Here is a 13,689-nt window from a genome sequence, read left to right on the forward strand (position 1 = left end):
GAGGCAGTGGCTCGCCATCTTCGGGGACGCTGGGGACATCTCTTTAGGGATTTGTTGGTCGTGGACGAGGTCAGAGGCAACCAATGCGTCGACTTCCATTGGCTCTTCTTCCTCTTTGACCCTCACCGCGTGGCTGCTCACTTCCTGCCGCTCTGTGATTGGTGGGAAATCAGTGTGTTCATCAACAGCTATCAGACATGTTATATAAATACCGACTATGTGGAAAAGTCACAAAATGTGCACTCATTCAGATAATAAGTCGGTTGATCGATGCCTGACGATGGTCTAGTACCGAAACGTCGTCGGTGTGCAGGAACTGATGAAAAATGTGTAAAATTACAACGTTGAAATAATCTAAAATAAACACACAAAGACACACACACACACAGACGGACACACACACACACACACAGACACACAAAGAAAGACAGACACACACACACAGCCCCACACACACAAAGACACACACACACACACACACAGACACACACACACACACACACACACACACACACACACACACACACACACAGACACACACAAACAAACACATATACACACACTGTACCTGCCAGTTTCCTCAGCAGGTCTGAAGCCAGTGTGTCTGTGGCAGCGGTACCATCAGGTGTGTGTGAGAGTGACGGTGGCTCGGGACTCGCCCCGGGGCCGTCCGGTGAGAGAGCGAGGCCGGGCTCGTCCTGCTGACCCCCGCGCACCTCCAGCAGTGCCTCGCGCCTCTGAGGCTCCTCCTCCGCCTGCCTCCCAGGATGCATCTGGGCCTTCTGGGTTGCCTCTGAGGAAAGAGAGAGAGATAGGAGGGGGTGAACTGCACTCAGTTCAATGTCTGTGTCTGTGTGTGTCCGTGTGTGTGTGCGCGTGTGCGTGTGTCCGTGTGTGTGTCTGTGTGTGTGTGCGTGTCTGTGTGTGTCTGTCTGTGTGTGTCTGTGTGTGTGTGTGTGTGTGTGTGCGTGTGTGTGTGTCTGTGTGTGTGTGTCTGTGTGTGTGTCTGTGTGTGTGCGTGTGTCCGTGTGTGTGTGTCTGTGTGTGTGTGTCTGTGTGTGTGCGCGCGTGTGTCCGTGTGTGTGTGTGTGTGCGCGTGTGTGTGTGTCTGTGTGTGTGTGTTACCTGACAGCCTGATGAGGAGGTCAGACGCCATCTTGGTGCTGACATCGGGGCTGAAGAGAGAGGTGGCTGCTGGCAAGGGACTCGAACCTGTGGCGTGTGCGTCCGCGGGCGTGTGCTGGGTGCACGTGTCGGTTACGCTCAGCGAGCGAGCATCATCGTCACCGCTGGTGTGTGTCTCTGTGTGTGTGTTTGCAGGGTGTGTGTGTTGTTTGGCTGCATCAGAGGGAGGCTGCAACACACTCGACCCACGCTTCATTTTCCGGCGTGTGTGTGTGTTTGTAAAAAAGAGAGGGAGTCAAAACTCAGAAGAGAGGAGGGCAAGAGGAAAGAAAGAGGAGGAAGAAGAGGAGGAGGCTAAAATAAGACGACTGTGTGGAAGTGAGGAGAGCATGATAGAGAAAAGAAGGAGAGATAGAGGCAAAGGAAGGAACTAGAGAGAGAGAGAAAACGAGGGAGGATTTGCTGTAGCTCGCTCTCATTGACCTGAAAGAGAGAGAGAAAGAGATGGATGGAGAGAAAGGAGGTGCAAGCGGGGAGAGGGAGGAAAGAAGATGGATTGAGAGAGGAAAAAGAGACAGCGAGGATGAAGGGCGAGAGAGGACAGGAGCGGATGGAGAGAAAGAGAGAGAGGGAGGGAGAAAACAAGGGAAGATGGGATGGAAGAAAAGGAATATCAACAAAGTGAATCTGTGAATGAATGAATTATTGAATGGATAAGAACCAATAATAAGGGAATAAATCATTCCCGTTATCGCCATGGTAACGAACCCAGCTGTGTCGTCTCCTGCCCTGACCTTCCCGTAGACAAACAATCATCAGTTATGACCAATAATCATCAATATTCGCTTGCACCTGCCACCAGCTGTTACATTCCTGATCCCTCCTGGCCCTTTGCACTGCAGCGAAATAACATATGTTTTAACTGTAATTATTATCAGCCATAATGTAACGATACACCAAGTAAAACATTATTAATACATATAATAAATGTGTGTGAATAGCAAATACAATTATTATTATTTTTTTTTTTTTTACAAAATCCCATTTTGAACAATCAAAAAACTAAAACTAAAATATGTATTCTGAATCCCATCGGCAATTTAAAAACAAAAATGTAGCCTCATATTATACACATAGTGCACACATATGTATACATCATATATTAGGACAATTAAATAGATAATAAAAAAAAATTCAAAAAAAATAAATAAAGTGGCCAACAAAATTAAAATATGGAAATATAAAAATAAATAAAATAAAAAAATTTTTTATAGCCTATAAACAATTAAATAAGATATGCTTCACAAAAATCCAAATCCAAAAAGGACAATATATTAAAAAAAAATAATGAATTAGGCCTCCAATTGTTCATCATAAAAATAAAAATAATTACTTAAAATCTACTTTAAAAATATAAAACAAAATCTACTAACGTTACTCCAAAAAATTATTAAAATAAATGAAAATAACAGCCTGTTCACCGCCTCGGTTCACTCACTACCCTCCTCGACCCTGTTCAGCCTCGTGCATCCTGCCTCCTGCCTCCGTCTCTAGGCGACACAGAACGAGCTGCCGCCACCGCATCCGCCAGGGGAACCAAAATGACCGGGCACCAGTTTCTCCACAACCCCCCCCCCCCCCCCCCCGGTGTCGTTCGCTCGGTGTCAAACCCCCCCGGAGCCCCGCTGTTAGCTAGTTATCTGTCCTTCCTCCTGCAACATGGCTGAACGGCACCCAGACTCATCGACACACCGAGTCAGAAAGTCATTCCCCCGGTGTGGGATGGCGGAAGGATTTAACGTACCCTTTAACCGCCAATTTAGACATTTCTTAACGTATTTTTCCAGTTACTAGGAACGAGGGCAGGTGTCAAGAGCCCTGCCGTTGGTTACAGTTGCCCCCCCCCCCCCTCCTCCCCTCCCCTCCCTCGCGCTCTCCTGCAACATGGCTGAACAGTAACCCGACCTCACAAGACCTCAAAAGTCATTTTCACAGGTCAGCTAGCATCGATAACCGGCCATTGCTAGCACTCACTCGCCCCGGGACGGAGAACCCTCTCACAGCCCATCTTTTCCTCCGTGACTTACCGGTACCGGCAGGGCAGGTGGCGGCGGCGGCGGCGGAGGAGGAGGTGGTGCAGTCCGGGGCATAGCCTATATATAGACTATAGATTTCTTCCATGTCGAATTCCCTCCATCTTTTCCTCTTCTTTTGTCACCTTTTCACTCGGTTTCTCTCTCGCTTTTTCTTTTAACGGTTTGAACAAAAACGGCGAGGAAATGATCCGGTTTTTTTTCCCGAGCCCGAGGATGACGGGTCGGTCACCGAGCAGGGCAGATGGAGGTTTCCGCCTCCCCTCTTTTCTCTCTCTCTCTCTCTCTCTCTCCCTCACACACAGAGAGAGAGATGCAGTGTGTGTGTGTGTGTGTGTGTGTGTGTGTGTGTGTGTGTGTGTGTGCGTGTGTGTGCGTGTGTGTCCACGCGCCGGATCATAGCACAAGGGCAGGACACGCGTGAACTCGTGCGCACGCGCCCATATATTAGCACACACACAGACTTTACATACTCATACAAATAATTAGTTTATATTCACATTTTAACACAGATTAGGCTACTGAATAACAGTCAGTATTCGTAACAGTCAACAGTCTCAATGACTGGACCAGAAAATCAATGAAGTAGCCTAAAAACTTCTATAACTGGGGAAATATTTTATATATATATATATATATATATATATATATATATATATATATATATATATATATATATATATATATAGAAACATCAGACAATTTTTGCCTCTCTTGAACATCCGTCTTGTGTTCTGGTTTTCAGAATGATGAAGAACGTTGGACAAACTATTTGATAGGATGTCGGCTTTTTCCCCCTATAGGCAACTATCTCAGCCCGGGAAAACCCCATTGACATAAATATAATGGACCAGCAGCTCCCGTGTCTCTGGACGGAGACCAGTGAAGGACATTAGAAGCTCTTTCCCGGTGATGGCTGAGCGTTACTGAGCAGCCTCCAACTGAGCTTGAAGACGTAGATGTGACGTGAGCAACCTGTCTGAAAGTTGGAAGTCTTCTGGTAGCTGTGCCAAGAGAAATCTCAATCATTCCCAATCTAGCAGAGACGGAGAGCGTAGGTATATGTAAGGAGATAACATAGACACAGGCTCATTATTGATCACTAAAATGATAGTTAACATTAGTCATTACACTTAAACAGCTGATGGAAGTCCAAACTGCCTGCGAGCTTCTCCTGTACTATACGGTAACTCCTCTACTATGAGACAGGAAGTCTCATAGTCATTCTGATGCTAACAAGCCGTCAACCGCCGTTAGCATCCCATTGACGCACTTTCACCGCATAAATTTCCGATTTCCACGCAAAATATGCGGGGCTTGCATGATTTCATAATCCCCGCATTTTTGTTGCAAAAAAGTCCCGTATATCTTAGCAGGAAGTTGACAAATGTTGCTTTTACGTCACACAAGAGCAGCCGTTTCCCCTGTTGCATTGGGAACGTTATGAAGAGACGTAATTACGCGACGTGAACGTCATCGAAAAGCTGCAAACCCCGCGATGAAGCCACGATGACGCCACAGTTTTTGCAAGTTTGCGCATGAAATTGCAGAAATATCATATTCCATCACGTTTTTTAAGAAAACGTGCCGCATAATCAAGGATTTTTGCGCAAAACAATCACAAAAAAACTCTTGTCTGGAAGGACTGTCTCTTGGCACAGCTAGAAGACTTCCAACTTTCAGACAGGTTGCTCACGTCACATCTACGTCGTCTCTCTCAGTTGTATCGTAGAGGGAAATACTAGCGTAAGTCCTATACTGTACTGGTTCTCAAGCTGTTTCCAACAATGTTCCCCCTTTGAACAGTTTGTTTTTAAGCCATGTACCCCCTAACCAGCGTCAATAGTTTTAGGTAGAAGTCTCTAGAAAGAGGAAGAATACAGCGATGTCAGCAACAACAGCCTCGGACCTGGAAAACATTTAAATGCTGATGAAAAAAGGAGACAAATACCTTGGAAAAAGACGGTAGAAAGAAGGAAGGAAGGTAAGAATAGGTCAAATAGTAACAAAAACCTTGATAAAAGAGACACAAACTCCAAAATAGCAATAAAAACGTTGAAAAAAAAAAACACAGTAGAAAGAAGGAAGGCAACACTAGGGCGACAAAAGGGACAAAAAGTTCCAAAAAGTGACAAAATCTTCGAAGAAAAGTGACAAAAACTTTGAAAAGAAATGGCCTGAATGGGGTTGAGATCTCCAACTATTTAGGAGGGTCCCGGGACATGTCCGCACGTATTGAGAAAAGCAACAAAAACATGGAAAAAAGCCCCAAAAAAAAAAAAAAAAACCTCAAAAAAGGTGACAAAAAAACTCTGAAAGACATTGAAATCGCGCCAAAAAAAGTCCAGAAAAGCAACAAAAACTTCAGAAAAAGCCCAGAATGGATTATCAGGGGGGTTGTACCCCCCCCCCCCCCTGTAACCCCCCCCCCCAACCACCCCGTAAATTACACATAGCAATTATTACGAGTAACAGGTCAAATATTTCTATTTTACCAAGTATTGTGTATTTAATGTGAACGGGTGCAGTGACCAGATTCAGCCTGCAGGGGGGGACAGAGAGCATACTTTGGGACAGACAGTATTTTACAGAAGGGATTTAGAATATCTCTTTTTTATCACTTCATAAATCAGAAAATACTGTCAACAGCCACGTTTTATGTATAACATGTTGTGTAGATCAGGCTGTGGATGATATCTGAACAAAGCCCTGTGGGAAAAAGCTTCAGAATATAGAAAAGTGGAACGTTTTGGTGTATGTACAGTATGTCAAGTGGAGATTTCTGAGAAGGAAACTCATGTTGAGAAAACATTTTTATTGGAAACCATGTTACAGACACAGAATACCTAATCACATCCTCAGCATCTTGTACCATAAACATAAACTTAAATCCTATATTCCTAGAACGTCTACGGACGGAAATAGACAAAGTGTCGTAAAAAAAAGAAAGAAAATCACATTTATGAAAGCTGAATAGTCCAAAATCATCTATCTATCAATCTATCAGTCTATCTATCTATCAGTCTATCTATCTATCTATCAGTCTATCTATCTATCTATCAGTCTGTCTATCTATCTATCAGTCTGTCTATCTATCAGTCTGTCTATCTATCAGTCTATCTATCTATCTATCTATCAGTCTATCTATCTATCAGTATATCTATCTATCTATCTATTCACTAAAACTTGCATAACAGTGATGGAGAGACAAGATGGAGAAAAGTGGGAAGGGGAGGACAAGAAACGAAATAAGAGATTTTGGAGAGATCCTGGAGGGTTGTGGCTACAGCTGGTGTACATCCTGTTAGAGAGAGAGTGTGTGTGTGTGTGTGTGTCTGTGTGTGTGTGTGTGTGTGTGTGTGTGTCTGTCTGTGTGTGTGTCTGTGTGTGTGTGTGTGTGTGTGTGTGTGTGTGTGTGTGTGTGTGTGTGTGTGTGTGTGTGTGTGTGTGTGTGGCAGGGGGTCTTAATCCCATAGAAATGCCTCCACTAGAGTAGAGTGGCCATCAGCTCTGGTGTAACTTTGCAGGAATAACAGATATGACAAGTCCATGAGTTACATAAGAGTTACAACGACCCCAAATTCTATCAGCGTTAGTTTCTGTGGCCGAGAACACACACACACACACACACACAGACAGACCGACACAGACAGAAACACACACACAAGCAGACAGACAGACACACACAGACAGACACACACACACACAGAAACACACACACACACAGACACACACACACACAGAAACACACACACACACACACACACACACACACACACACACACTGCACACACACAAGCACACACAGACACACACACAGACAGAAACACACACACACACACAGACACACAGACAGAAACACACACACACACACACACACACACACACACACACACACACACACACACACACACACACACACACACACACAGACACACAGACACACACACACACACACACACACACACAGACACAAGCAGACACACACACACACACACACACAGACAGAAACACACATAGACAGACACACTACATACACACACACAAACACACACACACACACACACACACACACACACACACAGACAGACACACACACACACACACACACACACACACACACACACACACACACACACACACACACACACACACACACACACACACACACACACACACACACACTCACTAGCTCTACATGTTGTGGCTCTATGCCCCCCCCCTCTCCCTCTACATCCTGGACCCTGAAATCCCTCCAAACTTTTTACACTTTAACCAAACGTTAAACTCACTCAGGATGAGCTCTTCAGATCGTTCAGACCCTCAACAACACGACAACCACAGCGAGAGACGCTCTCGGGAGGAACGCTACAGACTGAAGGACAACATTTTCTAAAAAGGTGAACTGCTCCACGAGGTAAGGATGCTCGCTGTGACTCTCCCCGCCGCCGCCGCCGCTCATTCATTCATTCATCTGTAAATCGTTTATTTCGGAGGATAATATCTGCTTAATGTGACATCTTGTTAAGAGGAAGGCAATAAAAAAAACCCAAACAGAAAGAAAATTAAGAAAACGAAGACTAACGAAACTAAAAAGAAAAGAAATCTGAGTTAAAGACGAGCTAGACTTTAAGGCATCAGACCATCAGTGATGAAAAACACAGATTTGGATCTTTCATATAATTTAGACCTGGATGTCGTATTAAACATTTATTATTATATTTGGGCCCAAATCAAAACTTGGCTTTTTCCCCAAAGTTTTTGTTCCTTTTTAAGGTTTTCTTTGCTTTTTTTTTACGTTTTTTCAGCTTTTTTTTAACATTTTTTCAGCTTTTTTTTAACATTTTTTTCAGCTTTTTTTCAACGTTTCTGTTGCTTTTTTCAATGTTTTTTCAGCTTTTTTTCAACGTTTCTTTTGCTTTCTTCAACGTTTTTTTTTATAGCTCTTTCAACATTTTTTCAGCTTTTTTTAACATTTTTTCAGCTTTTTTGAACGTTTTTTCAGCTTTTTTCAACGTTTCTGTTGTTTTTTTCAACGTTTCTGTTTCTTTTTTCAACGTTTTTTCAGCTTTTTTTCAACGTTTTTGAACGTTTCTTTTGCTTTTTTCAACGTTTTTTTCAGCTTTTTTCAAAAAAAATTCAGCTTTTTTTCAAAAAAAATTCAGCTTTTTTTCAACGTTTTTTCAGCTTTTTTCAACGTTTCTGTTGTTTTTTTCAACGCTTCTGTTGCTTTTTTTTCAACGCTTTTTTTCAGCTTTTTTTCAATGTTTTTGAACGTTTCTTTTGCTTTTTTCAACGTTTTTTTTTTAGCTCTTTCAACGTTTTTTCAGCTTTTTTCAACATTTTTTCAGCTTTTTTTGAACGTTTCTGTTGCTTTTTTCTACGTTTTTTCAGCTTTTCAACGTTTTTTCAGTTTTTTTCAACGTTTCTGTAGCTTTTTTCAATGTTTTTTCAGCTTTTTTTCAACGTTTTTTCAGCTTTTTTTCAACGTTTTTGAACGTTTCTTTTGCTTTTTTCAACGTTTTTGTTGCTTTCTTAAATGTTTTTGCCGTCTTTTTCAAGGGTTTTCTTCCTTGTCGCCTTTTGAAGTTTTTATCTCTTTTTTCAATCTATGCATTCATGTCCCGGGACCTCCCTAAATAGTTGGAGATCTCACCCCTTTTGGGAAACACTTATCCACATTTTATGACATTTTAGAGACCAAAACAACTCATCAATTCATCCCGAAAATAATCCACACATTAATCGACAATGAAAGTAATCGTTAGTTTCAGCAATAATACGTCTGTGACTCTGTTTTAAAGCTTTACGAACGGGCTCATGGAAGAAAGAAATATAATATCGCCGGCCACATCCGTTAAGCCCCCTTCCCCTTAAAACAGTCCTCTCACAGGAGAAATGCAGTTTGTTCAGAATGAGAAAATAAATTAGGATGGGAACAAATGTGGTCTTCTGAAATTCGATCAGATTAGGACACAATGTCCTTCAAAAGAAATACAAATATCAATTTCCAACCAGCCCAGAATGTCCTCAACCTTTTAAATAAATCCTCCAATCATCTTTGACCGTACGGCCTTAGCAATAAACAAGCCGTTCTTTAAGGCCACAGACATTCGTTTGGTGCTTGGTGATGTTTAAAGCTCCATTATGTAATGTTTTGAGTTGATTCTTAGCAAAAACCCTTTTGTTCTTTCACAAATATGTCTCATTCATGTGTAATTACTTCCACCAACTAATCAAAGTATTCTCGTAAGCGTAGAATCTGACATTCAGGATCATTCAGAATATACGAGCGAGTCGCTCCTATGTTTTCTAGCATGTTGCGCCTCCAGCTGTAAAATACGTTAGCTAAAGACGGACATGCCTCCGCATTTCGCGCTTTTACACTCAGTGGCTCCGTGACGAACGCCAGGGAGAGATTACTCGACCTGCCGGCAGATTTGAAAGCCTGTTGAAGATGGAGGATCACGCTGATACTTTACTAACATTAGCTTGCATTTGTTTGGGAACCTGATAGCTGATGTTAGCAATGAAATGGTGTAATGGAACATTTATAATCATGCTTATTTGTAACAAGAGAACATATGAACACTGATGTATTGAAAAGGTTATATATATATATATATATATGTATATATATATATATATATATATATATATATATATATATATATATATACACTGGATAACCTTTTCAATTGTCAAGGAAAAAATGTACATTTGCCGACGGAAAATGTTCAGACATAGAAGCGGGAGGGCGACGAGACATCGCACCTTGACAAGTGCATTCAGACGTTTCCTGCTCTTAAGGCTTCATACATTTGACCCTTTTAGCTGTTCCTGCTTTCTTTTTTTTTCAGCTTTTTTCAAAAAAAATTCAGCTTTTTTGAACGTTTCTGTTGCTTTTTTCTAAGTTTTTTCAGCTTTTTTTCAACGTTTCTGTTGCTTTTTTCAACGTTTTTTCAGCTTTTTTTCAACGTTTCTGTAGCTTTTTTCAACGTTTTTTCAGCTTTTTTCAACGTTTTTGTTGCTTTCTTAAATGTTTTTGCCAGCTAGAAAGCTGCTTTCTAGGTGTCAGACACTGTTGACCGTTGGGTTTCCTCTTCAAGTGTTTTTTTGTTTTCTGTGTATAAAGAGACTGACTTTCTGCATGTACTTTGAGAGCTCTTTCACTGCACCCCAAACAGTGTAGTGAAACCAGCTGTCCTGCTCGCGAGCAATTACATCGGTGACTCTTTCACACTGCACACGTGTTTTGTGAAAGTAGTATTTCTGCTTGAACTTAATAAAACAAACAAAGACAGTTTGGTTTTCCTCATCTTTATCCACCCTGCTGTCCTAGAAACCTCCATCATAACTGTCCCAAAATAACGAAATGTAAAACTATTATTACACTGGAAGGGACACTCACGGACGAAGTCGTACTTCTTGGAATAATACGGCCAGCGCTAGATGGGAGAAATTCTTACACAATATAGCTTTAAGGTTGTGCTCATGTTAACTCCTGTATATACTGTTGGGTAGTTTTATCTACAGCAATGCATTTTGGTCATTATATGTGTGTAGCGTCGCTGTCCTGTGAGAACCACGTATGTTTAAAACGTTTTAAAACTGTTTATGATGTCAGAAAAACAGCGCTGTTCAGCTTTGTGACGATGCATTTTTCCAGCTGATTCCGAGAGGCTTTTTAAATACTTTATTTAGCTTTAAGGAGGAGGAGAGTTTACTCAACACATAAAGGAAGACTTAGTCCTTCAGATCATCCCAAACATTCAACATCAACACATCTGGAGATACGAGGTTCTCACTGGACAGGAAGGGGAGGAAAACCTAAACTAACTACTAAAGCTGTCAGACAAATGTAGTGGAGTTAAAAGTACAATATTTACCTCTGAGATGTTGTGAAGTACAAGTAGAAAGTAACAGAAAAAAGCGTGTAAAGATACCTGCAAATGTCACCTGGGTCTGGTTGGCTGCTGGGGTGGTAATTACTCTTAAGTACTAACAACAATCTGTCTGCTCAAGATATGTCGGCTACGTAACCGATTTGTTTACTCTGCCAAACCTCTGGCTGCTGCATAATTAAACACTGACATTTAAGAAGTTTGACATTATTTTGTATTACAAAAAGGGATGACTAAATGTGATTTCAGTTGGGCTTTAAAAAGGTCCTATGACATGCTGCTTTTTGGATGCTTTTACATAGACCTTAGTGGTCCCCTAATACTGTATCTGAAGTCTCTTTTATATAGACCTTAGTGGTCCCCTAATACTGTATCTGAAGTCTCTTTTACATAGACCTTAGTGGTCCCCTAATACTGTATCTGAAGTCTCTTTTATATAGACCTTAGTGGTCCCCCTAATACTGTATATGAAGTCTCTTTTATATAGACCTTAGTGGTCCCCCTAATACTGTATCTGAAGTCTCTTTATATAGACCTTAGTGGTCCCCCTAATACTGTATCTGAAGTCTCTTTTATATAGACCTTAGTGGTCCCCTAATACTGTATCTGAAGTATCTTTTATATAGACCTTAGTGGTCCCCTAATACTGTATCTGAAGTCTCTTTTATATAGACCTCAGTGGTCCCCTAATACTGTATCTGAAGTCTCTTATATAGACCTTAGTGGTCCCCTAATACTGTATCTGAAGTCTCTTTTATATAGACCTTAGTGGTCCCCTAATACTGTATCTGAAGTCTCTTTTATATAGACCTTAGTGGTCCCCTAATACTGTATCTGAAGTCTCTTTTATATAGACCTTAGTGGTCCCCTAATACTGTATCTGAAGTCTCTTTTATATAGGCCTTAGTGGTCCCCTAACACTGTATCTGAAGTCTCTTTTATATAGACCTTAGTGGTCCCCTAATACTGTATCTGAAGTCTCTTTCCCGAAATTCAGCCTTGGTGCAGAATTACAGCCACTAGAGTCAGTCCCACAATGAGCTTTCCTTAGGATGTGCCATTTCCGTGTAGCCTCGTGAGACCGTTCTGATCTGGCGAGCTCCAGTTTTCCACTCGCAGATCAGTCTGGCATCTTGAGACAGAGAAAATTTGGAGCCGTTCGCCAAACGACCGACCAATCAGTGTTGGTTTTGAGGCGGGTTTAATTAGGTGTGACGCAGCGAGAAGCGACTGTTCAGTCTAAACAACGTGGCGGCTTCCACCGATGAGATGAGCGTAGATACAGCGCACGTTTTATCCAAATTAGAAAGTATTCCTTCATTGAAAGAAGAGCAAAAAAACGGCACTGGAGGCTTTTCTCGGAGGAAAAGATGTTTTTTCTCTTTTCCCAACTGGTTTCGGGCAAGAGTTCGATATATGGTTGATCTGATTGGTTGATTTGGCCCGTCTATCCCCAACATAGGTGGTGATAGACAGGTGGTTTATCCAATCAGCTAACCAGGATTTTCGCCCCTTCCCAAAAGTTCTCCAACCGAAAGTTCCCAGATAGATATGCCGAGCAAATGCAAAGCAATCCATCTGGAGTCAGGTTAATTTCTGTGTCTGTAGCTTTAAATGCTATTGAGGAGGAGAGAGGGGGGGAGGTGGAGGGGGGGGTGTGTGGCTTTGACCAACTGCCATGCTTCGCTCGTTTGAAAGCCATGATGTCTCTCTCTTTCTCATGGGTGGGCCAAATTCTCTGGGCGGGCAAAGCAGAGAAAGGGGAGGTAACCTTGCTCCTTATGACCTCATAAGGAGGAGATTCCAGATCGGCCCATCTGAGCTTTCATTTTCTCAAAGGCAGAGCAGGATACCCAGGGCTCGGTTTACACCTATCACCATTTCTAGCCACTGGGGGGCAATAAGCAGGCTGGGGGAACCCATATTAATGTTAAAAAACCTCATAAAGTGAAATCTTTATGCCATGGGACCTTTAAAAGAAATCTCCAGTGAATCTCCCTGACTGTCTATCTTTGCTGTGATTGTGTGTAGAGATGCAGTCTACCCTCCAGTGTTTCAGCGTGGGTATGGTCTTATTATCCCTCGCTCCGTCCACCCTGACGTTCTCCCGTGGTGCCAGTCACGCCTCTTGTCGGGACATGATTCCCGGCCACATCCGCGCTCAACCCCAGGACCCTCAGCGCAGCCACGTCACCCTGCGCACATCCGCCTCCTCTTACCTGCCTGGACAGTTAATAACTGGTAATTATTACCATTTAACTCACTAATTAATTAACTACCCAATTAACCATCAACATATCTGCTGAGACAGTTATTCACAGGTAGAAATTAACTATTAAATGATTGTTTAAGGAAGTAATGGTACGTGTCCACAATGGCGTTTTTTGGACAGAAGGGATCGCCTCACTTCCCAGCATTAGACGCTTGATGGGCTCGCCACTAACAGTTATCAATTTTTTCTGACAAGCAGAGAACAAAGGCTACATCCTCCTACAACCCCGATGGCTGCACCTGATTGGACGAACGTGGGGCTTTCTGCTCCTGTATTTCAAAACAGGCCAACATGG

General features: G+C 42.3%; 1 protein-coding gene across 1 annotated transcript in view; it reads right to left on the reverse strand.

Annotated features, from left to right (window-relative positions):
• LOC144513210 (uncharacterized) overlaps positions 1 to 1,562 on the reverse strand; it is a 7,334-nt gene extending 5,772 nt beyond the window's left edge. Inside the window, exons 1-3 of the mRNA XM_078244204.1 lie at positions 1,126 to 1,562; positions 569 to 793; positions 1 to 152 (exon numbers count right to left, since the gene is read on the reverse strand). The exon at positions 1 to 152 is cut by the window's left edge and continues 670 nt beyond it. Of these exons, the coding sequence (XP_078100330.1) occupies positions 1 to 152; positions 569 to 793; positions 1,126 to 1,381 (633 nt within the window). The 5' untranslated portion in view covers positions 1,382 to 1,562. The remainder of the gene's footprint in view (positions 153 to 568; positions 794 to 1,125) is intronic.
• Positions 1,563 to 13,689: the final 12,127 nt, after the last annotated feature.

This window comes from Sander vitreus, unplaced genomic scaffold (assembly GCF_031162955.1).
Source record: "Sander vitreus isolate 19-12246 unplaced genomic scaffold, sanVit1 ctg154_0, whole genome shotgun sequence".
Taxonomy (NCBI): domain Eukaryota; kingdom Metazoa; phylum Chordata; class Actinopteri; order Perciformes; family Percidae; genus Sander; species Sander vitreus.